At 44.6% G+C, this 24,542-nt stretch overlaps 8 protein-coding genes across 13 annotated transcripts in view; 5 read left to right on the forward strand and 3 right to left on the reverse strand.

The window, feature by feature from the left end:
* The first annotated feature begins 421 nt into the window (after window positions 1–421).
* On the forward strand, window positions 422–6,969 carry LOC128253270 (daxx-like protein). Its single transcript, XM_052981544.1, has 4 exons — window positions 422–699; window positions 1,794–5,262; window positions 5,330–5,510; window positions 5,874–6,969. The coding sequence occupies exons 1-4, from the start codon at window positions 649–651 to the stop codon at window positions 6,472–6,474; spliced, it is 4,302 nt and encodes a 1,433-aa protein (XP_052837504.1). The 5' UTR covers window positions 422–648; the 3' UTR covers window positions 6,475–6,969.
* Window positions 6,970–7,098: 129 nt separating this feature from the next.
* On the reverse strand, window positions 7,099–8,420 carry LOC128253291 (kynurenine formamidase). The gene is made up of 2 exons (XM_052981576.1): window positions 8,087–8,420; window positions 7,099–8,035 (listed from the first exon to the last, which is right to left on the reverse strand). Exons 1-2 carry the CDS (start codon window positions 8,211–8,213, stop codon window positions 7,260–7,262), a joined length of 903 nt encoding a protein of 300 aa, XP_052837536.1. The 5' UTR covers window positions 8,214–8,420; the 3' UTR covers window positions 7,099–7,259.
* Window positions 8,421–9,117: 697 nt separating this feature from the next.
* Window positions 9,118–10,227, forward strand: LOC128253290 (coatomer subunit epsilon). Its single transcript, XM_052981575.1, has one exon. The coding sequence runs from the start codon at window positions 9,225–9,227 to the stop codon at window positions 10,143–10,145; it is 921 nt and encodes a 306-aa protein (XP_052837535.1). The 5' UTR covers window positions 9,118–9,224; the 3' UTR covers window positions 10,146–10,227.
* Window positions 10,168–11,027, reverse strand: LOC128253294 (PHD finger-like domain-containing protein 5A). The gene is made up of 4 exons (XM_052981580.1): window positions 10,867–11,027; window positions 10,593–10,783; window positions 10,442–10,527; window positions 10,168–10,253 (listed from the first exon to the last, which is right to left on the reverse strand). The coding sequence occupies exons 1-4, from the start codon at window positions 10,916–10,918 to the stop codon at window positions 10,247–10,249; spliced, it is 336 nt and encodes a 111-aa protein (XP_052837540.1). The 5' UTR covers window positions 10,919–11,027; the 3' UTR covers window positions 10,168–10,246.
* Window positions 11,028–11,240: 213 nt separating this feature from the next.
* On the forward strand, window positions 11,241–17,603 carry LOC128253274 (coiled-coil domain-containing protein 102A). 5 transcript variants are annotated; one of them, XM_052981554.1, is made up of 9 exons: window positions 11,241–11,540; window positions 11,603–11,673; window positions 11,736–11,775; window positions 11,850–12,370; window positions 12,431–12,634; window positions 12,691–13,027; window positions 16,076–16,242; window positions 16,387–17,011; window positions 17,260–17,603. In XM_052981554.1, exons 1-9 carry the CDS (start codon window positions 11,424–11,426, stop codon window positions 17,266–17,268), a joined length of 2,091 nt encoding a protein of 696 aa, XP_052837514.1. In that variant the 5' UTR covers window positions 11,241–11,423; the 3' UTR covers window positions 17,269–17,603. The 5 variants fall into 5 exon arrangements, 3 of the variants coding, with proteins under 3 accessions (XP_052837514.1, XP_052837517.1, XP_052837516.1); XM_052981556.1 differs by having other exon boundaries at window positions 11,468–11,544; window positions 11,609–11,673; XR_008267423.1 differs by lacking the exon at window positions 17,260–17,603 and having other exon boundaries at window positions 12,691–13,031; window positions 16,082–16,242; window positions 16,387–16,525.
* On the reverse strand, window positions 13,148–14,778 carry LOC128253285 (glutaryl-CoA dehydrogenase, mitochondrial). The gene is made up of 2 exons (XM_052981571.1): window positions 14,213–14,778; window positions 13,148–14,031 (listed from the first exon to the last, which is right to left on the reverse strand). The coding sequence occupies exons 1-2, from the start codon at window positions 14,676–14,678 to the stop codon at window positions 13,238–13,240; spliced, it is 1,260 nt and encodes a 419-aa protein (XP_052837531.1). The 5' UTR covers window positions 14,679–14,778; the 3' UTR covers window positions 13,148–13,237.
* Window positions 17,604–18,232: 629 nt separating the features above from the next.
* LOC128253286 (carbohydrate sulfotransferase 5) lies at window positions 18,233–20,322 on the forward strand. The gene is made up of 3 exons (XM_052981572.1): window positions 18,233–18,951; window positions 19,316–19,492; window positions 19,857–20,322. Exons 1-3 carry the CDS (start codon window positions 18,362–18,364, stop codon window positions 20,185–20,187), a joined length of 1,098 nt encoding a protein of 365 aa, XP_052837532.1. The 5' UTR covers window positions 18,233–18,361; the 3' UTR covers window positions 20,188–20,322.
* An 870-nt stretch (window positions 20,323–21,192) lies between these two features.
* The window catches only part of LOC128253275 (carbohydrate sulfotransferase 4), a 33,670-nt gene continuing 30,320 nt past the window's right edge, over window positions 21,193–24,542 (forward strand). Inside the window, exon 1 of one of the 2 annotated variants that reach the window (XM_052981559.1) lies at window positions 21,193–22,421. In XM_052981559.1, the coding sequence (XP_052837519.1) occupies window positions 21,466–22,421 (956 nt within the window). In that variant the 5' untranslated portion in view covers window positions 21,193–21,465. The remainder of the gene's footprint in view (window positions 22,422–24,542) is intronic. The other variant, XM_052981558.1, reaches the window with a different exon arrangement.

Genomic DNA, 24,542 nt, shown 5'->3' on the forward strand with positions numbered 1-24,542 from the left:
ACAACACCAAAGATTAAATTTTTTATTCTTTTTGCCAAAGCCTAACAAACGTTCATTCGAGAGTTCATTCCAAAAGTCTGGCAACGCTCTGCACATTTCTAGTATTTTTCCTTCGATCTGAGTAACGACGTGCAGAAAGGCACTGTCAGGTTATTTGCCTCTTCCTCTCTCTCACTTGGCTTTAATATTTATTTTTTTGAAGGGAAAATTAAATTTTGAGTTCTGTTATTTTTAGGTTTGTTCCCTTTGAGTAGGCCGATCAGCTGTTTTTCCATCAGCGGGTGACAGTGTGAATGGGTCGCTTAAACTTTTTCGCTACAACTCTTTTAAGCGGCTGTGTGTAGATGCTATTAATCTAAGATTTACATCAAAGTCTTATGTGACTTCCAAAAAAATACCAAAAACGCCAAGAGCAGAAATCCCTTAATTCGTATATCGGCTGTTATGACAGCTCTAGAACTCTCCAACTTAACAACAAACAAACACACGCAGTGCAATTAGTGGGCGGGCGTATAAATATAGTACTATTATTCGTGCACATATGCGTGAAAAACTAGCTGGCAACAACAGGAATGCGAAGAAAAGCCAGTATTTCGAGCGCTGCGAGAAAAGTGAATAAATTCGTTGCGGGACATTTTCGGGCGAATAATGTCTACTTCGGTTATTTGTGTAGACCTGAGCTCCGAGTCCGAGGAAGAGGTAATATCCCAATTTCCCAGCGCAACCGCCGATGTGTGTGTGAAAAAGTACAGTTGGATTTAAATAGGCTCGCTCGCTGAGTGTGTGTGCGTGCTTAACATAGTGTGGAATTAATTTTTTTCGCGCTGCTTTTATTGAGAGCGAGCAGACACGAACATGAGGGGACACCTACACAGCTGCAAAATTGGCTCGGTGTTGCCAGACAGCGTGAATGGAGACTTGGCGACTATTGCAATTGCAGTGGCAAATATGGGAATTTAATTGCGTTAGGCATGGCAAAGTGAGAGTGTGTGTGTGAGAGAGTTGCTGTGACGTTCTCCTACTGGAGAGAATGGGTTTAAGACGCAATTCGCCAAGTAAAAAAGCTGGCCAACGTCTACGCTGATATGGTTCAAAATCAAAAAGGCTCTCCAAAGCGCGCGCTCTGAACTCTCCAAAACGCTTGCCGACGACCACACGCACACACACACACACACAGTGGCGGGCGGTTGCTGTTTTCGTTTGTTGATATTTTCAATGAAATTTAAAATGCATCAGAACCAACAGGTCGCTTGCAGTTTTGTATTAAAACAAATATCGGGAATTCTAAACCACTAAAATCCCATTAAGTATAAATACCTTTTTTTGTTACAACTTCATAAAATCATTGAGTTTAATTGAAAGAAATATTTTTGATTAACATTTTTGTATAATGCAAAACAAGTAAAGAATTTTTAATATTATGCTTAAAATCTTGAAGAAAGTAAGATTTGTTTTTAATTCAAATTTGTTTTGAGGGTTTGTGTGGCGTTTTTTTTAATATAATATATTTTTAAATATAATTTTTTTATCAGGATTTTTTAAAAGTAAATATTTAAAACTACACACCAATACTTTAAACTTTTGAAATAGTTTTTTTTATTGTTTGTTTGATGCATTTTACAAATTAATTTAACTTTTTCTTAAAATTTCATTGTGGATAGTAAGGAGGGCTTTTAAAAATATACATATGTTTAATATAAGTATGTTTATGCAAAGGCATTACTTTATACAATTCACTTAAGTTATTAATCTCTGAGGTGCAAATTTATTAAAGCGTCAACTTATTCTCACAGTCGCCCCCTGGACCGAAGCGCCGACGCCTGGAGGATCCCCTGCGAAAACTGGTGCCATCCGGCAGACAAGGTTTGCCAGTTAAACTCGTGAACATACCAAAGGCCTCCCTGGGATCCGTGGTCAGGGTTTCTGGTGTTGGACCAGTGCCAGCCAGGGCATCTCCGCTCCCAGCGGATCCCCTCCGATCCATGCACATCCCCAGCGGCATCACTGTCACCAAGCACCAGAAGAACATCCTGACCACAAACGGAAACCTGACCATTTCCCTGGCCGAGAGCAACAACAACAACCCCAACAGCTACAATAACAATGTAAGCGCCAAGCAGGTGAAGTTCGGTTCCGCCCAGAATGTGGCCTGGTCGGTGAGCAGCAAGGCGCCTAGTCCGAATGCCTTGATAACCAGCGTACCCAGTCACCAGGTGAGGGTGACGACCGGCAACCAAGTGCGGTTAGCAGCCGGAACCAAAGTCATCCAGCCGACCATGGCAGTATCTCCGAAAACGACGCCTGCAAAGATTCAACCTCTGGTTGGGATAGGTCAGCCCCAGCAACAGCCCCAGCAACAGCCCCAGCAACAGCCCCAGCAACAGCCACAGCCTCAGCAGCATAAGGCCATAACGCCAAGTCAACCGAAGCCGAAAGCTTCAATGGGCCAAATCCTGCAGCAACAGCAGCAACACAAGGCGCTGACAGGACAACAGAAGATTCTTTTAAAGCAGCAGCAGCAGAGGACTTCTATAGGCCAACTGCAGCAGCAGCAACAAGGATCGCTGGGCGCTCAGCTTCCACAGCAACAAGGATCGCTGGGCGCCCAGCTGCCACAGCATCAAGGATCGCTGGGCGCCCAGCTGCCACAGCAACAGAAATTGGTTGGCGCCCAGCTGCCACAGCAACCGAAATTGGTTGCCCCCCAGCTGCCACAGCAACCGAAATCGTTGGGCGCCCTAGTGCAACTGCATCAAAATCCGTTGGCAGCAGCGCACCAACAGCCAGTTCATCAGAAAACTACGGTCGGAGCACAGATTCAGCAGCAACAAAAAGTATTTGTGGGACAACAGCAGCAGAAGATTTCCCAGGCACAACTTCAGCAGCAGCCGCAGCAGCAAAAGCAGCAGCAACAGCAGCAAAAGCAGCAGCAGCAGCAGCAACAGCAGCAACAGCAGCAGCAACAGCAGCGGCAACAGCAACAGCAAAGGGCCTCTCTGGGGCAAGTTCAACAGCAACAGCAAAGAGTATCTGTAGGACAGCTCCAGCAGCAGCAGCAGCAGCAGCAGAAAGTCAATATAACCCAACACCAACAGCAGCATTTGTCACAGAAGATGATCTTAGGACAAATGCTGCAGCAACAGAAGGCCTTTATGGGTATACCGCAGCTTCCGAAGGCACCAATGGGTCTACTGCGGCAGCAACCATTCCAACAAACTCCGTCGCCGGTGGTCCAACAGCAGTCGACAAAGACACAGATGGCTCAGCAGTTGCTTAGTTCTGTGATGGCCACCCAGAGTCCAGTTGAGCAGCCGCAGTTCGCTCCGAAACCATCGCTGCCCGCCGTCAACCAAATCACCCACAAATCAATGACCATACAGAAACTTCCCATGGTGCAAAAAGCGCCCCCAGTGACGAAGGTTCCTCCAAAGCAGGTATTCCCCTACCAGACCCCACCACCCGCTCACCTAGTGCAAAAGCAGACCCCGCCACATGCGCCAGTGCTAACACCTGCCTTCGCCTACCGCCCACCAATAGTCAGGCCGACGTCGGTAGCCAAGATCACCCCTGTGCCGCCAAACAACAGAACCAGCTTGCCGCTGAAGCCACAGGTGCCTGCAGCTGTCCACCCTGCAGCCGCAATCCTTAGTGCGGCCCGCACTTTGCCCTTTAGAAGCTCATCCCAAAAGCCAGCCACGCCCCCACTGGCTTCAACGAATCTCCAGGGATTCACCACGAGTGCCACGCCACCGCAGCGTTTGCTGGCCACTCCGCCACATTGTGCGGCCGCCTTAAACGAGCCGCTGCTGCTGAACTTGCCGCCCACCACCAGCATTACGCCGCAGCTGACGCCCACGACCACTCCGCCGCCAGCTGGGTTTCCGGCTGCAGTGCAGCAACAACAGCTGGCCAAGGCGGCTGCTTTTAAGTTGAACTCCTTACCCGGGGCGAGCATATCGCCAGTAGCCAGGGCTCCGGCTAGCGTCGCCAAGCGCGTTCAGCCCATCACAGTGCTCAAGAAATCCGACGAGGAGTGGCGGAGGCACTTGCTCGAGCACCAGCAGCAGCAGCAGCAGCAGCAGCAAAAGCAGCGCGAGCAATCGCATCCCACTTCGACGCCCACGATTGTCCTTGTGGAGTCTCCGCCCACCACGCCGCCCACGGAGAAACCGGAGACGGAGCGTAGGCCGAAAGCAGCGGAGAAACCAGAGCCGATCAATTCTATTCAGACAGTTAAACAACAACAACCCAGTAAAGTGAGAACCCCTGTTATGGTGACTCCTCCCACGAAAGCAGCTGTCCATGCTGTCACAGAAATTGTGGATCTAGATGAACTGCCCGAGACGCCGCCAGAGAAGCGAAAGCCAGAAATTTCGGTACCGATAAAAAAGCCTAAGGAATCATCGCCGCCAGAGAGAGCCCCTTTTATACCCGAGTACTCTGCACTCCTTAAGCTGTGCCTCGAGACGGACAAATCGGAGGACATGGCGCGCTTGGCCCAAGGAAAACTGACCAGGTACTACTACAGTGTGCATGAGAGCTTTGTGGTGTCGCGTGGCTTCCGCAAGATGCTCGAATTGGCCACAACGCGGATCAGGAATGATCCGGAAATGGTGTACGTGCACCTCAAGTGCGTGGTGGATGAACTGAAGGCGCGGCGGCTGGCCAAAGTAGTTCTCCCCGAGAAGGCGAAGCGGCCAGCAAGGGAATCGCCATATCCAAAAGCCTCTACACCCAAGGAGCAGCAGTCCGATGAGAAGGCTAGGGCGCGGATGCAGAGTCCACTGAAGATGAAAGAGCAGGAGGAGCAACAGGTGGAAGAGGAGGAGGAGGAGGAAGCGGAGATGGAGATGGAGCCGGAGCCCGTTTCACCCACTACCGACAAACGCATGGATGAGCGCATCCGGAAACTGAACCGCACCTTGTACACCCTGACGAAGCGGATTAAGATGTTGGAGGAGGCGGATGTGGACTGGAACGACGACGACTCCAGCTATCTGCAGGTGGAGCGCTTCAAGAAGCGCGCCTGTCAAATATACGAGAAAATCTGTGATCTAACCGGCGAGAGCAAGAGTGCCCGTAGCCAGCTAAAAAAACCGATTCAATTTAAGGATACGGACTATCCGGAGTTTAATAAAACCCTGTCGTCCTTTGTCAACCGGATGCGGGAGTTCCCAGACTACCATGATGTGCTCAGGCTGCTGGAGCACTGTAATAAGGAGAAAGCACTCGGACTAGCCAGCTTTGAGATGAAGAGAATTGGTAAGGCATTGCTTTAAAGTTTTAACTATCAGAACGGAAGTTAAATCACAAATGTATAATTTTACAGCCTATGATGCCTTTGGCAAAGTCGGAGAACTGCTGCAGTCACGGCGGAAGACTGATCTCTACGAAACCGTAACGCACTTCACAGCGAATGGAAAGGATCCAGCTTCCAGCGACCCCGAGCTACTTGCCAAGCTAAAGGAGAACAACAAAAAAAAAACCAAAATAAGTGATGTCTTAGAAAAGTGAGCACAAACCAAGAATTTCAGATCTGTTCTGTTCCATAAGGTTGGACTTCTTCGAAGATCGTTGTAAGAAATTAGTCGTAGAAGTTCCTGAGCTATAGAGTTTAAAAATTTCTCATTGCAACGATTAACTAAAGCTTGCCAAGTATTTATTTTCTAAACGTATATATACGATTCAAGGAGATTAGATGATTTATCAGTTCATTTTTCTTGAAGAATTTTATTAATTAATATTGATTCTTTCAACGACTACATAGGGTATGATTACACCATATCAAAATGTAATCTTTATTTGAGTAACGAGAACAGAAACAGCTCTGAATTCACATTTTATTTGCAAGTCTAATATTTTGAATAATTTAGGTACGCCCGCGAGCAGGATCTCAATGCGGAGGAGCGTCAAGAGGCGCGTCTCAAGGAGAAAAGGCTGAAACAGGAACAAGCAGACGACGCCGCCAGACTGGCTGCGTTGGCCGCCGAGGACGACGACAAGCCCTGCACAAGTGCGCAGGCAGCGGCAAAGGCGGCCGCCCTCGCCGCTTTAATGGAGAGCTCATCAGCTCAAAGGAAGTGCGAAAACGGGTCCATCGATGCAAAGGTTTCCAAAGAAGAAGATGACGAAGCAGACTCGGAGGAGGAGTCGGAGTCGGAGGACGAGGAGGACGATGTGGACGATTTCGTGGACAACTTCAAGGCCAACGGCGAAATGAGTGAGGCCGAGTCCGAGGCAGAAGCAGAAGCAGAAGCATCTCCACGGAAAGTTGCTCTGGCTCCCGCCGAGGAGGTTGTGATAGATATAACAAGAACCGAGACCGACAGTAAGAATGACGTAGTCCCGCCCAATGGCAAGCTGAAGATTATGTCCGTCTCTAGTCTGAACGCCAACTTCGTCCATGGGCAGGATCCGAAGTCTGCTAAGCCTGTTATTGCCGCCGAGATTATCATTTCGGATGAGGAGTCATAGAACGAGTCGTAGCCGCAGCCGCGTCTGCAAACCTAGTTAAGTTTATTTATTTAATTCTTTCAATTTATACCTGATTAGTTTCAATTATATATATTTAATCCTTGGTTCTCTTTTAAACGTCAAGTAACCAAAAGTGTAAGATCATCCAGTTTAATGACAAAGATGCGTTGCAGCGAAGAGTAATTTTTGAGCACATTCAACTGATAATTAGACTGGTTGCGGATTTAAGTAAAGTGTTAAGGAATCTTGTTTAACTACGAGATAATTTTTTGGCAAGTTATTATTATTTGTTGTCACCGATTCACAGCTTTGTCTTGCAGAAAAACTTTGAAAATCATAATTTAATCGGTTAACTAAAAAACTAACACTTTTTGAAGAGTTTGTGAATATCTGATACCAAATTTTGAAATAGTATGCAACAATTTTGAGCTATTAAACTTTCTAAATAATTTGACGATTGTTGTTCAATTTTTAGAAATTATTTAAGAAGATTGTTGAACTAATGCAAAACTTACATATTTTTTTTGTTTTTCTACATTAATTCTAAACTCTTTCCTAGATTTAAAATTGGTTTTTATGTACAAGCAATACTGTCGCTCTTAAAGATCTTTAATGCTTTAATAATCCGTAAAAATGTCGCCACGCTAATTTATTAAAATGTCCGTACCCCGAGTACAAGCCACAACAATACGCTAGTGTACATATGGAATACTACTAGGCTAAGTTAGTTTTACTAAATAAACAGAACGGTGAGAATCAAGAACTAAAATAGGGGTCCGCCTCGTTTAGTCCATCCGGATGTTGCGCAGGAACTTGGACACCTCCGACTCGTCAATGGCCGTCTCTTCGATAATGTCGAAGTGGTCGTATTTCGAGAAGACCTTGAAGCTGGCCCGGAATCCAGTCTTCTTAAGCAGCTCGGCAAAACGGCGACTCTGCTCGATGAAGGTGGTGCTGTCATGCTCCGCGGCCACCACGTAGAGCTTGGTGGAGCTCCAAATGGCTACGTCCGTGTATTCCCACAGCATGGGCGACAAGGTCTCCGCACTCTGCTGACTGAGGCCCAGAATGTTTTTGGGATTAACCGATTCCAGATTGTACAGCTCCCGCAGATCGTAAACGCCGCACAGGAAGACCAAGGCCCACACCTTCTTGCTCCTCTGGGGGCTCATCGCCTCCTGGGAGTGTAGGATCTGGGCGAGCAAATGGGCGCCGGCCGAGTGTCCGGCGAAGGTGACCTCGAGCACATTGGTCAGTTCGGCGTAGTCGAAGATCCAGCTGATGAACCCGGAGAACTCCTTCATCAGCTTCTCGAGGGTGACGTCGGGGCACAGGTTGTAGTCCATGACGGCTACGCGGTACCCACGCCGCACCAGAGGACCCACCAAGGAGCAGGAGCTGCTCTTGTCCAGCATCTGCCAGTAGCCCCCATGAACGAACACGAAGAGTGGCGCGTGATCGGGGGTACTTTCGTTGTAGAACACATCCACCAACCGACGACCTCCTCCGTAGCGCAAGTGGTCCACACTGATGCCCTGCTTCTCGGTCAAGTCCCTTTCATCTGCAATGTTACGTTTAAGTCTGGCTCTAGGCGGAGGATCCATTTACATACGCTGCTGGGTTAGCCGTATGAAGTGCTCCTGCACGGCCATATTCGGTTCCGGCTGATCCTGAAACCTGGTGGTATGATAGCTGGGAAAATACTCCCGGTCAAGGTCTTTGCTCTTCGGATTGTACATTCCTGATAAGAAATCGAAAAAACACTGGGAGAGTAGAAAGGCAAAGCAAACCCAATCTGCAGCTAGAGGCGTATAGTACTACGCTTTGCGGTCAAAAGTAATGCAATATCTGAGCTTTATTCTGAGAACAACAAGTAAAACCGGATTGCCACTGATAGATCGTTGACTTTTAACGTATAAATAAGCTTTTAAACTAATATCTGACTATCTGGGGGTTGGCGTTTAAGAACACTGAATTTAAAGCATTACGGTTGTTCTTTGCCTCAAAAAATTAATATTTTTTTAAAAAAAAGTTATTTTGATCTTTGGTATGTAAAAAAGAAGTTTGTAAAAAAATAGATAATTAAAGTTATATCGATGAAACAATAGTTTTATTACTGAAAAACAATAAAATTTTCGATTTTTATAGTTGTTTTAAATCTAAAGCTTTTTAGTAACTTAACTTTTTATTTACTAGAATTTGTCTTAATAAACCTGAAATGCATCCATAAAAATAAAAAACTGTTAAGAATAAGAACAAACGTAAATAGTTGACCATATGTTGAGATCATTTGTCCAGCGTTTTTCAAAATTAATGTTCGCAAAACAAAGGCGTTTGCGATTTGCTAAGTAAGCAAAGCACTAATTTATTAGTTATTTTAGATTAAAATTTGGGAAGACTTTAAAACAAAATATGTAATATATATGTGTAAATTACATCAACGGCTGAAATCAGCAACCTTCTTTTTAATAAAAAGTAAAAGTGATAGATAACCTCGATTGTAAATGGTCGCTTTTAATTTACATTGTTTTCTGTATATTTGATGAGTTTTTGTGATTTCTTCAATGTAGTTTTGATTTCATATTTGAAAAATAAAATAATATGACCAAACTACACCAAATGGCGATGCCCGACGTAAGTTAAATTAGTGTTTTCAACTTGGTGTGGAACGGTCACACTTTGTCAACTCGACGGCCAACTCATCCAAAAATAATTTGTGTTTTCGTTAAAAATTACAAATAATCAGCAAAATGAGCCGTCAGCAGAACGAGGAGGACACCAACTCGGCGCTGTTCGATGCCCGCAACGAGTACTACATCGGCAACTTCATGGGCTCGATCAACTTTGTGCTGCCGGAGCAGGGAACCGCAGGATCTGAGCTGCTGTCCTACATGTACCTCTCCTACTTGGCCATCGATTCCGGGCGTATAGTGGCCTCGGATATCAAGGAGGGCAATGCCACGCCACTGCAGGCTCTGCGGCTTGTACATGAAGCCTTTGAACAACCCTCGCGGACGGAGGAGTTGCTGGAGAAGCTCACGGACAAGGTGGCCGGGGAGGAGGACGAGACAAACATCTGGCACATCGCCACCGCCATAGTCTACTGCCACGATGGCCAGTTCGAGAACGCACTGAAGATTCTGCACGGCTCCACCAACCTGGAGTCCATGGCTCTGTCCGTGCAGTGCCTGCTGCGGCTGCAGCGCGTGGATTTGGCCAAGCAGCTGGTGGCCAAGATGCAGGAGATCAGCGACGACGCCACACTGACTCAGCTGGCACAAGCGTGGGTGGCCCTCGCCCAGGGCACAGAGCAGATGCAGGACGCCTTCCACATCTATCAGGAGTTTTGCGAGAAGTTCAAGCCCACTCCAAGTCTGCTAAACGGCCAGGCGGTGGTTCATCTGGGCCTGGAGCGGTACGAGGAGGCCGACTCCGTGCTGCGCGAATCGCTACTGAAGAAGCACAACGACTACGACACCCTGATCAACCTAATGGTGCTGGCCCATCTCACGGCCAAGCCGGCAGAGGCCATTACACGCAATCTAGAGCAGCTGCGGCAGTTCTATCCCAAGAGCGACTTTGTCACCGATCTGGACAAAAAGTCGGCGGAGTTCGACCGTCTGTGCCTGCAATACGACCTTGATGGCGGAGAGAAACTGCTAGCCGTCTAGACATAAGAGGAAATTCCAAACATTCATTTATCAAAACCTTGTTTATGTATTAAACTACAATAAAAAATTTATTAGAAATGTATGAGGTAGTGGAGAGTGCATCAATAGCTGTAAAGAGAAATGAGGTTATTATTAGAGGGTTATAACAAAACAATAACTAGCATTTGCAGTTCGAAATACATTTTTGTAATATTTTTACTAGCTGCGCTAGTTTGTTTTAAACTATGAGGCAATTTGGTGAATTTTGACAGGAGGAGAGTAGCGTTTGTCTCTACAATATTGTTTCGGATACTCACTTCTGTTTGAAGCCATATTTCTTGCGTTCGTAGAACAGATCAGTCTTGGAGCTGCCCAGATTTACGATCTTGGGGCATCCATCGCGCTAAAAAGAACGAAAATACACATTAACACCACGTATTCCCCTTCTTGGGTTTACTTGCAACCCACGTCCTTTTCCTGAATCGTGCACGACTTGCAGTAGTAGGCATCGGAAACCCCGGGACCGCCGCAGATGACGCACCTTCCCTGGTAGGATCCGTAGTTGCACTCGTCGCAGATGCGGACGAGGGTGCAGGGCCGTACGTAGGAGTCGCAGATCACGCACTTTCCATCGTCTTTCTCGCACAGGCGTCCAATGGCTGCCGCATGTGGATGGGGTGGAGGGAATGGTAAGCATCACTGAACTACCCGGTATTAGAACGCTTTTTAATTAAAAACTTACCAACTCCCGGTTGCTTGCGACAGAAAATCAAATCCGGATGATGTTTCGCCATGCTTCAAATGTGTTTTTACAGTCAGTCAGAGAAAAACAATTTTTGGTACAATAGCGGCTTTTTAAGTGAGACCGTTCACGTTATTTTTTCTCAATTTCAGGGTTTCCAGACACACAATATTAATATATAGGGTGTTCACTAATATCTGAGTTCTGAACTAACTTTGGTATTTTATGTTCATATTTTATATTGGCTTCGACTTTCATTAAGCATGACGTGGCGATAGTCTCTTGATGCTAAAAATTTCGAATTACCAATAATGGCTCCAACTATGTGTATAAGAATGGTAACCCTGCACAATTGCAATATGGCCGTTCACAGCGACTAGTAAACAACAACAGCTGTTGGCGTGCGCAGGCGAATGGCACTGCAATTTATTTTCTGTATTCAGTTTTAGCTTTGTTCCATAAAAACTGCAGGAAACCCGCCCACAATGCAACAGTTTAGCTAGGCAGTTGTGGGGAAAGCGGACACCAACCAGGACTTGAACAAGGACGCCGGCGAAATGTCACAGGCCGCATCCACGACGCAGAGTGCGGCTAGCAGACGCCCACTGGCCAACGAAGTCATCGGGACCACCATGTCGGCCCGATACGGCGAGACGGAATGGGAGGCGCGGGAGGTGTGTATATATAATGTATATTCCCAATCCAAACTTTTACTATCCGCCTTCTACTCCCATAGTCCCAGAGGCAAAGGGAACTGCACGAGGCACGAGCCAGGGCGGCGCAAATGGAGAAGACCATGAAGTGGTGGTAAGTGGAGAAGCTGCTGCTTAATCCCCAACATCTGCTGATCAAAACACTACACCTTGCAGGTCCGATTGTACTGCCAACTGGCGGGAGAAGTGGAGTAAGGTAATCACGGTTGCCATGGCTTCCAAGTTGGTTCGATATCGCCGGTGTCTAATAGCAACCTTTTCACTTTTCAGGTCCGCAACGAGCGGAATAAAGCCCGAGAGGAGTCCAAGCAGCTAAGCCTCAAACTGGACGGCGCCATGAAGGAGGCCCACTCCCTGAAGCGGGAGAAGAACGATCTCGAGCTGCAGATCACGCAGCTGAAGAAGGAGATGGAGAAGGTGCACTCGCTGATGATGAAGCACGCCGGCCAATTTCATCGCGCCGACACCAGCGAGGATGCGGAGGCCAATGGACGGGACGCGAACTGCTCGCCGGACATCTCATCGGATGGCTTAAAAAATGTGAATAGCGAGGATGGTTTGGTCACCAAATTGCCCAACGATGTCAAAGATCTTGACATCGAGGAGTTCGCCATGAAAGGGGCCGTGCCCAAGCATCTGACCGAGTTGGACGAGGCGGCAGCTGCGGAGGAGAAGCGCCTGATTCAACAGTTGTCCAAGGATGACTTTGACGAGGACTACTTGCTGCAGAAAATATCTATGCTGCAGTTGCGCCTGGACGAGGCACAGAAAACTCTTCAAGCGGAAAGAGAGTGAGTAAACCCCATCTCTTTAACGCAAAGGTTACCTAAATTTTGGGATATTTTTCGTAGTGAGAAGCTGGAGCTGCACAAGAGCATTGAAAAGCTGACGCTGGAGATCCAGGACGTGCGCGGACGTCAAGAGGAGATGCGCTCCGCCAAACAGGAGGCAGTACGCGAGCTTCTTACCCTTCAGGAGCAACATCGCGCTGAGATGCGTATCGTTAACAACTCCCTGCAGGAGGAGATTGCCGCTCGTGAGAATCTCGAGCGTCGGTAAGGAGGAATACTCTATTTATTTTGCGCAGAGTCTAACTATGGTGGTCCTTTAGCCTCACGGAACTTCGCACTGAGCTGGAGCACCTTCAGGCGGAGAACGCCTCCGAATGGGGCAAGCGCGAGCGTTTGGAGTCCGAGAAATTGGCCATGGAACGGGATAACAAGAAACTGCGCGCAGAACTCAGGGACTACCAGGAACGGTCCGACCGCAAGTGCCGACCTATGCAGGCAAATGACGTGGAGCTGCGGGCGTTGCAACAGGAACTTTCTGAGCGCAACAAAGAGATCAGCGAGGTGAAGATGTCGCACGCCAAGCTGAAGAAGCTGCTGGCAGAGACAAACACCGAGCTGGGTCACGCCGTACGCCGTGCGGAGCAGTATGAAGCGGAGGTGAGTTAATCCACACCCAAAAATCTTATCGGGTGATATATAGAGCAGATTACGCGTATCAGCTTATCGACCAAGGAAAATTGTAGCAGTTCTTCAAGATATAGCTGAATTTTTCGGCAATTTTGATTTACTTGATATTTATTCACATCGACACGTACACAGCTAACTCACTAGTAAATGCAGTCCACAAAAAAGGTTTAGAAAGGTAAATTAGTTAGCAAATGCCGGCAGTCCTGTGATGGCGCGACCTAAGATCAAAGCGTGTATGTCGTGCGTGCCTTCATAGGTATTTACCGACTCCAAGTTCATCACATGCCTGATCACATGGTACTCGTCGCTGATGCCATTGCCACCAAGCACATCCCTCATTTCGCGGGCAATGTTCAAGGACTTCCCAGTGTTATTCCGCTTCAGGAGGGAGATCATCTCGGGCGTATGTAGCTTCTGATCCTTAAGGCGACCCACATGCAGACAGGCCTGAAGGCCCAAAGCTATCTCCGTGGTGGCATCGGCCAGCTTCTTCTGAATCAATTGATTGGCAGCCAGAGGGCGGCCGAACTGCTTGCGATCGAGGGTATACTGACGTGCAATCTCCACACAGGTTTCTGCAGCTCCCAGTGCGCCCCAGGCGATTCCGTATCGGGCGTTGTTCAGGCATGTGAAGGGTCCACTAAAGCCCGACACGTTGGGCAGCAGCTGCTCCTCCGGCACTCGGACATCGTCCATCAGGATCATACCCGTGGGCGACGCGCGGAGCGAGAACTTTCCCTCGATCTTGGGAGTGTCCAATCCTTGGCCGGATACCTTCCGGTCCACCAGGAAGCCGCGAACCTTGCCATCTTCGCATTTGGCCCATACCACAATGACGTCGGCAATGGGCGCACTAGTAATCCAGGTCTTGGCTCCATTCAGAACGTATGTCTTGCTCTTACTGTCGTACTTCGCTCTGGTCTCCATGCCGGCGGGATCGCTGCCGTGGTTGGGTTCAGTCAGTCCAAAAGCACCTGGATAAAGAGGAGAAGAGGTTCAGGTTGTCTTTCTTTTAGTTTTCTTTGAATCTAAAGTCTTAAAAATATTTTCTTTATTTTTGAGATGTTTATTTGGTCAAGTGCTGTCTGCATTTCGAAGTGCCTTTACATAATCCCCCGAAAAAATAGTTGTCCCAAACCGCAATTCAAGACTCACCGATCAGCTTGCCCTCCGCCATACTGGGCAGATAGCGTTGCTTCTGCTCCTCTGAACCGAAGTCGTAGATGGCGCCCATTGCCAGCGAACTCTGGACGCTTACGGCGGACCGATAGGCGGAGTCCACGCGCTCCACCTCGCGGGTCAGCAGTCCGTAGGCGACGCTGGAGACCCCGGCGCAGCCGTATCCCTTGATGGTGCAACCCAGGACTCCCAGGCCGCCGATCTCCTCCATGATCTTCTTGTCGAACGTCTCCAGGCGGTTGGCCATCTTGACGCGCGGCAGCAGTTCCGCCTGGCAGTATCCGCGGAACGCATCCCGAATGGCCACCTCCTCCTCGGTCAGCTGGCTCTCCAGATTCAGGGGATCCTGCCAGTTGAACTTGGGAGCTGCGGCCTTGGAGCTAGTGCTGGCCAAACGGCGGGCGCAGGGCCGCAGATAGCTGATTACACTTTGCGCAATCATAATTCTTGTTTTGATTTGTGTGTTGGCTGCGAAATAGTCAGCCGGTTCTTCAAAGAACAGCTGCTCGATTCGACGTTCGGCGAGAGAATAAAGAAAGCTCCAAGCTCCCAAGCTACAGCGAGAGCTTTTCTTCTCGCGGTGTCATCTCTTCTCTCTTTTCTCTCTGCCTCGCCTCATTTGTTTACTCCGAAATATTATTGTTGTTATGCCCGATTCTAATCTGCGGGCTCTAAATTTTTCGCCCTATCGCGTTTATTTTTGACTTGACGATAGAAACCACAAGTGAAGAGAATGCAAGGAAATTTTCCAACTTCAAGTGTTATCGCGGCTTGGCGGGGGTCGTCTGCTTATCAGTCGGATTGAGGACTACAACACACGCCCCTTGTGTTGTGGAATATGTATCTACAGAATATTGATAGAGGTCGAGCACTATTTTTGAAAAATAGTGATGTTTATTTGCAATAAAATTAGTTTACAGAGCTAACAAGTTAAAAGTTGTCTATCAACAAAACATAGGTTTTTTGGTGCAGTGGAACTCCTAAATAAGTAACATGACTGAAACATTATTTTTATTTAAATGTTGTTTTTAAAATTCTTAATTACATTTTCTCTTTTACTGTTCTTTTTTACTGTTTTTAATGGTTTTTAATTTTTTTCGATATTTTTAAATTAAATTAAATTAAATTAATGCTTAAGAACTCCAGAATATTATGCTAAATGAGTTTTTTTTAAATTTGTAAATATTTAATAATTTATTTAATGCAAAAAACAAGTTTTTTACGTGTAAGGATTCTCACAAAAATGTATTTTCTTTATCCAAAAATTGTAATTAATTTTTTATCCAAATCATTGGTACCATAGTCGTATTTTTAAACAAAATATTTGTTCATTGTCCATTACTATAATGTACCATTGTTTTTTCAGAATATATTTTATCTGTTTTGTCATAATTTTTTGATTAACAATTTAGTGCAAGTAAAAACTTCAACTTTTTAAGAAACATTTTTTAAATTTGATTTATTTTGCGGTCAATATATTCTTTACGAAGTTGCAGTTGAATTATGATATTTTGTAAGAAAGCTTTGGAAATTATTCTGGTTGTAGAAACATGCCAAAAGAAAGTTAACTTAACTTACATATCTTCAAATTGCATTGAAATTGGCGAAAATAATAAACTTGAATTTAGAGGTATCAAACTAATTTGAAAACAAAAATAAAAGAAGTATTTTAGTGCCTAAAACTCTAACAGCACATTCTTTAGTAAGTTAAAAATCTCCTAGGTATGTACCTAGGTACTTATCTAGGTACACCCCAACACTGTTAATTTGCAATACAGATTATTTCTGTGGATTACAATCTTATTCTTTAATTATTTTGACAACTTTTCCTTCATGCAGGTCAAGCGCCTTCGGCAGCGTGTGGAGGAGCTAAAGCGGGAATTAGCTGGCGCCGAGGATGAGCTGGATTCGGCAGTGAACCAAGTGAGACGTTTGCAGCGCTCTAACGATGAGCTTGTTGGTCAGACCGAGGGTCTACAGGTGCAGATACAGCACCTTCAGAATAGGTAAGAGCTGCCAAAATATATACATTTACATACCGATAAGTCTTTTGACTAATTTTGACTAACTCTAATAACGACTAACGTTTCAATGGTGCTGGCTTGGCTAATGACCTAACTCCTAACCCACTCCTAACCCACTAAATCAAGACGAGCTCCGAGTCCCCAGCTGCGGGGAATGGGCGGGGTCCAGCTGAGGAATAAGATTGCCGTGGAGCTGCCCAACGATTGTCTGCCAAACATCAACGATCTGCGCCAGATTTTTGATGACTCGCAGGCGTGCTTGAGGAGCTCCCACAACGGCAGCGACGCAGCTGCCCATCATGCGGCTTCTGTCAAGCGCTCCAGTCACACGGAGCGGACGCTGCTCCAGCAGCAGCAGAGCAGTGCGGCGGCATCTGCAGCGGCGGCGGCAGCGGCAGCAGCGGCCTTTTACGATGCCAAACCCACACACCTCGAGGAGAATATATTTGAGTCGAAGTCCCGGAACTTGGAGTTCGAGCGGGCCAAGCAGAAGTTCGATAACCCGCATGGGCAGCACCACCACCATCACCAGAGACAGCGGTCCGGAAACGGGCGATATGGAAGCGCGGGAAGCAATGCCAGTCGGGCGAACCTCGCCTTGCCGTTGAAGGGCATGACGAACCTAGGAAGCAACTCCGTCTCCAGCAAAGATGAGCTCAACCGGCAGCTGTATGAGAAGGAGCAATCCGCAGGTGCAGGCTATGCCAGGAACAGCATTAATTTAGACGGTCTTAAAGTGTCCGACGATGAGGTGAGATTGGTGTTACACAAATCTCGTTTGATTGGTTTTAGACAATCAAAACAAACCCATCAAGTAACTTATTTTAATAATGTATTACAAAAAAACTGTTATAATTTTACTCTGCTTAAGGTGATCCTGTTTTATAAGTTATTATAATTTTGTATCTTTTAGTAATTCTTCACTAACGAATCTGTTTGACATCAGAATGGTGTATAAAATCGTATAACTAATTTATTTAAATTTATTATAAATTTCAGACTCCGTAGTTACGGTTCGACAAGCTTGCTGCTGGACGATGAGACCGAGGGGAACAGCGATTAAGATATAACCAAGACATTCGAGGGACAGTAATGGTATTAAACGATTAGTATTAGTTTTCAAGCATGCGTAAGTATGTAGCGTAATGTTGGTAGAGCAACCGCCCCAGATATTATCCGCATTCCTAGCTTTTGTTTGGGGCTGTTACCAACTGGTTCCTTAGTTGTTACATAAGTTAATATAAACTTTCGCAGAATTATAATACGTATTTCGAGATTCTAAAATAATGTATACTTTTTACAATTAATCACATAAGTATGACATAGTTATATGATAAGTTTAATTGTGCGACTAATTTTCATTATCAAATCATCAGTTCAATTATTATTGAATATTCCACGCATTGTAAGTTTATCTTCTTGACTGCTTTTGCTGGTCGTATCTCAATGAGCTTAACTCGCAGATAAATCAGTTCAAACACTTTCATCCTCATCATAAACTCTTGCCTTGATTAATAAATGATCAGACTTTGTAATAGATATACCGACATAAGATACGTATTGAAGAATTATACAAGTTCATCGATGGCGAAATTTACATAAACTTAGTGCCAGAAGCCTAATGAAATTTAACAGATCACGATAAATATGCTGCTAATCCTTATTCGGCATTAATTTAAAATTTACAATTTAATCAACTCTCAGTACAATTTTTAAGATTTCTGCGGCTGCCTAGTCCGAAACTTATTCACATACCTATTCAAAAGTGTAACGATTTCAGCAGCATAGTGGATCTTATACAAAATATATATTAACAAACTGAAATTCGGAACATTTACGTAATACATAATATAGCAATATTAGTATTCTAGTTATTATTTGATAACAACTATTAAAAGTATATTAAATATTAATGATGCCAATAAAGGTAGCATGTTGCAAGATAAACACTCAGTTATACAAAGTTATTTGGGAATCGAGTTTGCCTTTTCTTCACCCTTTAAAGTACCAAAGCGTTGCCTGTCAAAGGCAATCATACGATCGTTAAGAGTCTTTTAAAAATTGTAAGTAATAGGTAAAGAAAAAATTTCAAATTTCAGTCATGGTGCAAGTTTCGCGTACTATCAAATTCACCGCCGTCTGCGTGGGCGTCTATGCCACCTATGTCCTCTTCGTATTCTTTCTTTTGCCCATTCTGATGCCGGACCCAGTGACCATGCAGAGATCAGTAGTGGCCTACAAGACGCGCCACCTGGGCGACCTAAGCAACTTCACCCTGGAAGCAGGCGGTCAGCCGATCCGCTCCATGCTGGTCACGTTCCGGGGATCGGGTGCTTTGACTCTCCTGGACAATTTGGCCCACCAGCCTGGTTGCTACCAGCACTTTGCTCCGCTGATCGCCTACGAGAGCCGCTCAAATGCGGAGCAGGTACACGGCCGGGCTTTGGATGAGCTTGTGGCGCTGTACCACTGCGACTACAACCAGTCCACAGAGATGCTCCACTGGGGAATGCGCTCGGCGGTTTTCCGCCGCTTCTACGGCGTCCAGGCGAAAACCTGCCTTAACTACAGCCCGGAGATCTGCTGGGATCCGCAGACGATGGCCGCCATCTGCAGGCTCCATCCGTTCATCAACATGGCCGTGTACAACATGCGGCTAAGGATTCTGGCCTCGCTCTTGGATCGCGAAGGGTGAGTGGCGCGATTTTCGGATTTCTTGATAGCGAATCAATGTGATACAATTGTTGGGAATTTATGTAAAAACTTATTTTTAGTTTTTCTTATAAAAATAAGTTCTTAAGAGTATTGTTACACTCTTGTGGGAAAGTACTAAGCATATATGTACATTTCTTGATCAGGACATACACAAAGCTTAGCTGTTACTACTTGAAATGTTTGTTGAAAGTTTGGTACATCGAAGAAATGTTTTATGTAACTGTCAAGCATGTCTAAAAAGTTCATGAACAAAAAGGACGAACTTTCCTAATCGGATATTCTTAGCTTTTCTCCAAAGTCTGCCCTACTTTTTTGTCTTACGAAAAATCCTTTTTAACAGTCTTAATCTTCGAATCCTGCTGATTGTTCGCGATCCCCGGGGCACTATGTATTCCCGAATAAATAACAACTGGTGTACAACAGCAAAGGATTGCGAAGTGCAAACCCTTTGCAACGATATGGTCAGCGATCATCAGATGGTTGAGACGCTCACAAAATTTTATCCGCAGCGCTTTAGGTGAGTGTTTTTTTTATTGTATTTAATAATTTCGATTAGAACTTGGCAAGTTGTGTATAATAAAAATAATAAAAACACTCTATATTTAACTTAAATATATTGGGTATTGAACTTTTTTTTTAGGAACAAGGAATGTGTTATACATTTAAAAAAAACGTTTTTTGTGAGTATCAAATCTTACAGAAACTGGATTATTTTTATTAGTAATAGGATTTATGCATATTTAAATTCACTTGTTCTTAAATTTTTCCAGCAATTATGCATTTTATTTAATAACGGCTTTTATTCAATATTTAAAAATCATTATTTGTTGTTTCGCCCCTGAATTGAGCTGTCCGTTTACTCATTAACGTACATCCCCCAGCGTTATACGTTATGAGGATTTGCTATTGCAGCCCGAAGAAAGTACCAAGCTTGTATTCAATTTCTATGGACTGCCATTCAGGCCACCCAAAATCAGGAATCGGGGAGCTCATCCGCGCAGTGGTCAAATCATGGACCCCTTCGACTGGGACCTTCGTTGGAAGTATACCAATCAGCCCGCCCACGAGTGGATGAGTAAAATGAAGGTGGATGATATAAAGGCGGTTCAGGTGCTATGTGGCGAGGCCATGGACTTATGGGGCTATCACTTGATCCAGGACTTTGAGCACTTTTCTCCGGATACATTTGAACCGATCATGGGCAAGGCTTAAGACTTTGTGGGCAGTTTTGATGGGAATAAATACATAAGCAGTGTGATAGGGTGGCTTTCAAGGGGGTATTAAGATCAAAAACCTTTCTGTGCCATCAAAACTGGTGTGCTAAGACACCATCACAAAAATCTTTATGTTCTGTCCAAAAATAATTTACTTGGAGTTTATTTTATTGAACAGCCTCAAAAAATTGCGGTTTATTTGTGAGAGAGACAAGCATTTAACTACTGGCAGGATCAACCGGAATATTTTTTATTCATATTAAATATACATTTTTAAAATGGAAATTAGCAATACAAGTTGTATTACAGAGTATTTTTCTTTATATTTAAATATGTTATAATTTGTATTTAGGAAGGAGGAAAATAATCTGGATACGGATACGGCTATTTTGGTTTAGCTTCGTAATCCGCCACGGTTGCCAGTTACAAGAATTTCATAATATATATTTCTTTAATATAAGTTATGTTTACAAATTTCATTCTAAAATATCATTTTATTTCGACATTCATATATATTTCACACAATAAGGATATTAAGTTAAATCATTTTTATTTTGATGACAAATTAAAATCTATAATTTTCATATGTCACTCTGGTAATATATCATATAAAACCGAGCGCATATGAAAATTTGTATATTTATAATATTTGTATATAAATCAAATGTAGCGTATTTTGTGATTTTATTCGAAACAAAAAACAACAAGTAACACTGTTGTGTAGAAACAAAATTGTTTAAGCCTTGTAAAATAAGTTAAGAAGTTTCTTGAGTTTTTCCGTCCGAAAATTCAAGAAATTCACAGCTCTGCCATTTTTTTATTGTTTTCGCCAGGGCCTTTAAATTAGTCGAATTACAAAAACTCCGAATATGTAAAGTAACAGTTTTACGTGGTTTGAGTCTGTGCTAGGATCATATCAATGCTATCCACCTTGGTTTGCGTCTGCGGCGACATGTTTATGGGATATTTAGGAATATTTTAATCTTTATTTTCCGATTCCCGTTGTATGTTTCTACTTTCGCGCTACGGTCACTTTGTTGTTGTGAATGGTTTCGCTCGGTTCGCGTCGCGGAAAATCGACATAAAACTACGGGAAACAAGATAAAACTACGACGCGACTTCCGCAGCGACCTGCAATGCGTATGCGTTCGAGTTGAGGGCGCGGCGACAACTATGTGCGTGTGGGTGCGAGTGCGAGCATAGCCCACCAGTGACCAGTGATTTCGCGGAGCAAGCGACAACCAGCAATCAGCGCCCAGCAATTAGCCAGCCACCGATGAGCACAGGGGAAACGGAGGAGCACCTGGATCTGGATCTGGACCTGGACCTAGAGTCGTGCTCCCTGCTCAACCAGCAGGACCCGCCGAACGTCGATCCCGGCAGGACACGCGCTAAGCAGCGCCTCAGCTTGAACGGGAAGCGGCGACGCAGCCGGATGTCGCGCAGGGCCAATCTGATAGGCATCTGCGGCGTGAGCAGCCTGTGCATCCTGCTGCTGATCGCCACCACCCAGCACCGTCCGCTGACCACCCCGTTTAACCAGGCGGCTGGCCGGGATCAGGGGGCGGGGGCCGGAGTGGGAGCGTCCGTGGATGGCGGTCCTTCCAACTCGCTGGCGCGCAGCGCCTTCTACGACCGCTTCCAGCAGCAGTTGCAGCAGCAGCAGCAGCAGCAGCAGCAGCCCTCGCAGACTGCCGTCTACAACCTGACAGCTACTCTAGTGGATGTCCTGTCGGCTCAACGGTCGCGCATCCTGGCGGAGATGGAGAACTTTGAGTATCCTCGAGGTGGAGCCGAGCGTCTGGCGGACATGACCCCGGAGACGAACGGCACCCCGGTCCGCAGTGTGGTGGTCACCTCGTGGCGCTCCGGCTCCACCTTCCTGGGCGACATCCTCAACTCGATTCCGGGAAACTTCTACCACTACGAGCCGCTGCTCGACTTTGGCATTAAGCAGATCCGCGACCCCGACGACCAGGAGCTGGCCGTGCAGAATCTGAAGAACCTGCTCAACTGCGACTACGCCGACATGCTGGACTACCTGAACTTCGGCAAGACGCACACCTATCTGTTCGAGCACAACACCCGGCTGTGGGACGTCTGCCGCGAGTTCCCGCGCTTCTGCTGGCGCCCTGTGTTCCTCACGCGCTTCTGCCGCCTCTTCCCCATCCAGAGCATGAAGACCGTCCGCCTGCGACTCGCCCAGGCCGAGAAGCTGTTGGAGGACCAAAGGTGAGTGTTGGAGGACAGGGTTCGGGATTTTCGACAAGGATTACGAAAGCATTTCTAATTTCGTTTTAAATTTTATTTTCGAATTCCTGTAATGCGTCAAATAACTTACTGTAAAAAGGGTATGAACAGTTCCTTAACATATTGCTCTCAATTTAAAACGTCAATATATATATGTTGAAATTGTTTATTTCAACAGTAGCTATTTTGACAAAAATTAGTTTTAAAAAATGTGGAATGAGATATCAAGTCAGGTTTTTTTTTTTAAATATCTACAAGTTCTTAAAAGAAAAAAAGTAAAACAACATATTTTCTTGTCGCAAATATTCAAATCGTAATCGTCTCGTTAGAGTTTCTCCACCCAGAGCCAGTCCGTCAGTTGTTCAATTGCCTCAGCAACTTCTCATTGTTACTCTTTATATCCACTTTTTATCTCAGAGCAGGCCAAGGCCCCCTTTTGTGATTGGCTTTGATGTATAACATGCTCTATTATTTTCTTAGTTTTGCCACATTAACTTCCTCGGCCGGAAAAATATTTGCGCTTATCAAATAACACAGCGCAGCATGGGACCGCAATTTCTGAAAGTACTCACCGAATCTAGATAAATCCCATTTGGGCTTTCCCTGTCTAAGGCTCTCCTTTGATTATTATAGCGACGATTTTCAATAACATATTTAAAAACGGATTTATATTTTAAGCCAATTAAAATTTCACGTAAATGTCGTCAACAATTTTTTAGGTATGTACACAAAGAGTAAAATTTAAAAACAAACATATTTTAGAAAACTGTTAGAGTCAAATAGCGAAACCAAAAATTTTAAAAACAGTTATTTGATAGATTGCGTTCCTACTACGATGCAATAGCAACGAGAACTGTGCCAGAGAAATCCTAGAATACTTTCGGAGTTCGAAATCAAAACTGCGGAACGTGCTGAACAGTGTTATTTGTATATATCAAATTGGTGTACATATATTTAAAATAAATGTGTTTTCATCCGCTTTTTTATAAATGAATATTTTGCCGAAAGTAATCCGCCCGAAAATAAATTTTAAAGGAGTTTTATAGTTGGGTTCAATTTATGAATTCATTTCTAAATAATTAAATTGATAGATGCTTAATGGTCCTGTCATTTAACTAATTAACTTACCAGGCACTTAAACATTTGTTCTGGTTTATTACCATAATCACTATTTGGGACTTCCAAACTTTTTGAACAAGATAACGATATCAAATTTGTATATACACTTGTGTGGCGATAGAGGATTGGGAAGAGCATAATGCTTTGGTTAGAGCTACTCGTACGCATTAATGACGTTAATTGTGTTATCAGCGGAACTGCGAAAAAAATGTGAGTGTCTGCTGACGGTCAGTCGATTTTGCTTCCATTTACAATTTACTTTATATTTGTTTTGCTTTTAAACTTTTAAACATTCCGATAAGAAAGTTAATTTAAGTGTTCTCTTAAGGGGAATTCTCATTTCCTGCGAATCAAAAACAGGTTTATTTTAGTTAAATTATTTTTGTCCGTCCATTGGGAATCAGTTCTGTTTTTAGCGTGGTTATACAGATATATGGATATACCTGCTACTTCTATATTTTTTTCTTGTTTTGGGTTAAACACAGTCAAGGCAAGCATACTGCCTATATTTTATTAGCTTTGGTTTAAGGGGGATTTTCCGTTCAACGGCCAAAACCTTATATATAACATTTTTTTAAAATTAAAACTAAAAATTTTTAGTCAATGGCATACAAAAGACGGGATGCTCCTTACTATTTAGCTTTGGGGACATAGTTCAAAGACATTGTCAATGGTTCAAGCCGGTACAAATTTTTATATCAAAACATAGCTTATTCCCAGTGATATGGGCTACATAATTTAAAATGTTGCCAACTATCGGATTTTCGTACTCTAAGCAAAAAACCGCGGAACCCTTAGCTAATGGAAAATAAGTTTCTATGGAAACTTATGCTCAGGAGCACCCAATTTGTCATGGAAAAGTACAAACGGCTCGTGGAGTTTTTTGGCTGTGTTATCAGTTATCAACAATTAAATATAATTTAGTTTGTTATCTTCTACATCACAAAGCTAAGTTTTATTTCATTGTAAATACATTTTTTTTGA

Source organism: Drosophila gunungcola, assembly GCF_025200985.1.
Source record: "Drosophila gunungcola strain Sukarami chromosome 2L unlocalized genomic scaffold, Dgunungcola_SK_2 000008F, whole genome shotgun sequence".
Taxonomy (NCBI): domain Eukaryota; kingdom Metazoa; phylum Arthropoda; class Insecta; order Diptera; family Drosophilidae; genus Drosophila; species Drosophila gunungcola.

Excerpts from the sequence above, each read along its gene's own strand:
- LOC128253270 (XM_052981544.1), top strand. The coding sequence starts at position 649 with ATGTCTACTTCGGTTATTTGTGTAGACCTGAGCTCCGAGTCCGAGGAA. Across the intron at positions 700-1,793 it reads GCTCCGAGTCCGAGGAAGAG|TCGCCCCCTGGACCGAAGCG; the intron begins GTAATATCCCAA and ends TTATTCTCACAG. Across the intron at positions 5,263-5,329 it reads CTTTGAGATGAAGAGAATTG|CCTATGATGCCTTTGGCAAA; the intron begins GTAAGGCATTGC and ends ATAATTTTACAG.
- LOC128253291 (XM_052981576.1), bottom strand. The coding sequence starts at position 8,213 with ATGTACAATCCGAAGAGCAAAGACCTTGACCGGGAGTATTTTCCCAGC. Across the intron at positions 8,036-8,086 it reads CATACGGCTAACCCAGCAGC|ATGAAAGGGACTTGACCGAG; the intron begins GTATGTAAATGG and ends GTAACATTGCAG.
- LOC128253290 (XM_052981575.1), top strand. The coding sequence starts at position 9,225 with ATGAGCCGTCAGCAGAACGAGGAGGACACCAACTCGGCGCTGTTCGAT.
- LOC128253294 (XM_052981580.1), bottom strand. The coding sequence starts at position 10,918 with ATGGCGAAACATCATCCGGATTTGATTTTCTGTCGCAAGCAACCGGGA. Across the intron at positions 10,784-10,866 it reads TCGCAAGCAACCGGGAGTTG|CCATTGGACGCCTGTGCGAG; the intron begins GTAAGTTTTTAA and ends CACATGCGGCAG. Across the intron at positions 10,528-10,592 it reads GCACGATTCAGGAAAAGGAC|CGCGATGGATGCCCCAAGAT; the intron begins GTGGGTTGCAAG and ends CGTTCTTTTTAG.
- LOC128253274 (XM_052981554.1), top strand. The coding sequence starts at position 11,424 with ATGTCACAGGCCGCATCCACGACGCAGAGTGCGGCTAGCAGACGCCCA. Across the intron at positions 11,541-11,602 it reads CGGAATGGGAGGCGCGGGAG|TCCCAGAGGCAAAGGGAACT; the intron begins GTGTGTATATAT and ends CTACTCCCATAG. Across the intron at positions 16,243-16,386 it reads ATACAGCACCTTCAGAATAG|ACGAGCTCCGAGTCCCCAGC; the intron begins GTAAGAGCTGCC and ends CACTAAATCAAG.
- LOC128253285 (XM_052981571.1), bottom strand. The coding sequence starts at position 14,678 with ATGATTGCGCAAAGTGTAATCAGCTATCTGCGGCCCTGCGCCCGCCGT. Across the intron at positions 14,032-14,212 it reads GGCGGAGGGCAAGCTGATCG|GTGCTTTTGGACTGACTGAA; the intron begins GTGAGTCTTGAA and ends CTCTTTATCCAG.
- LOC128253286 (XM_052981572.1), top strand. The coding sequence starts at position 18,362 with ATGGTGCAAGTTTCGCGTACTATCAAATTCACCGCCGTCTGCGTGGGC. Across the intron at positions 18,952-19,315 it reads TCGCTCTTGGATCGCGAAGG|TCTTAATCTTCGAATCCTGC; the intron begins GTGAGTGGCGCG and ends CCTTTTTAACAG. Across the intron at positions 19,493-19,856 it reads TTTTATCCGCAGCGCTTTAG|CGTTATACGTTATGAGGATT; the intron begins GTGAGTGTTTTT and ends TACATCCCCCAG.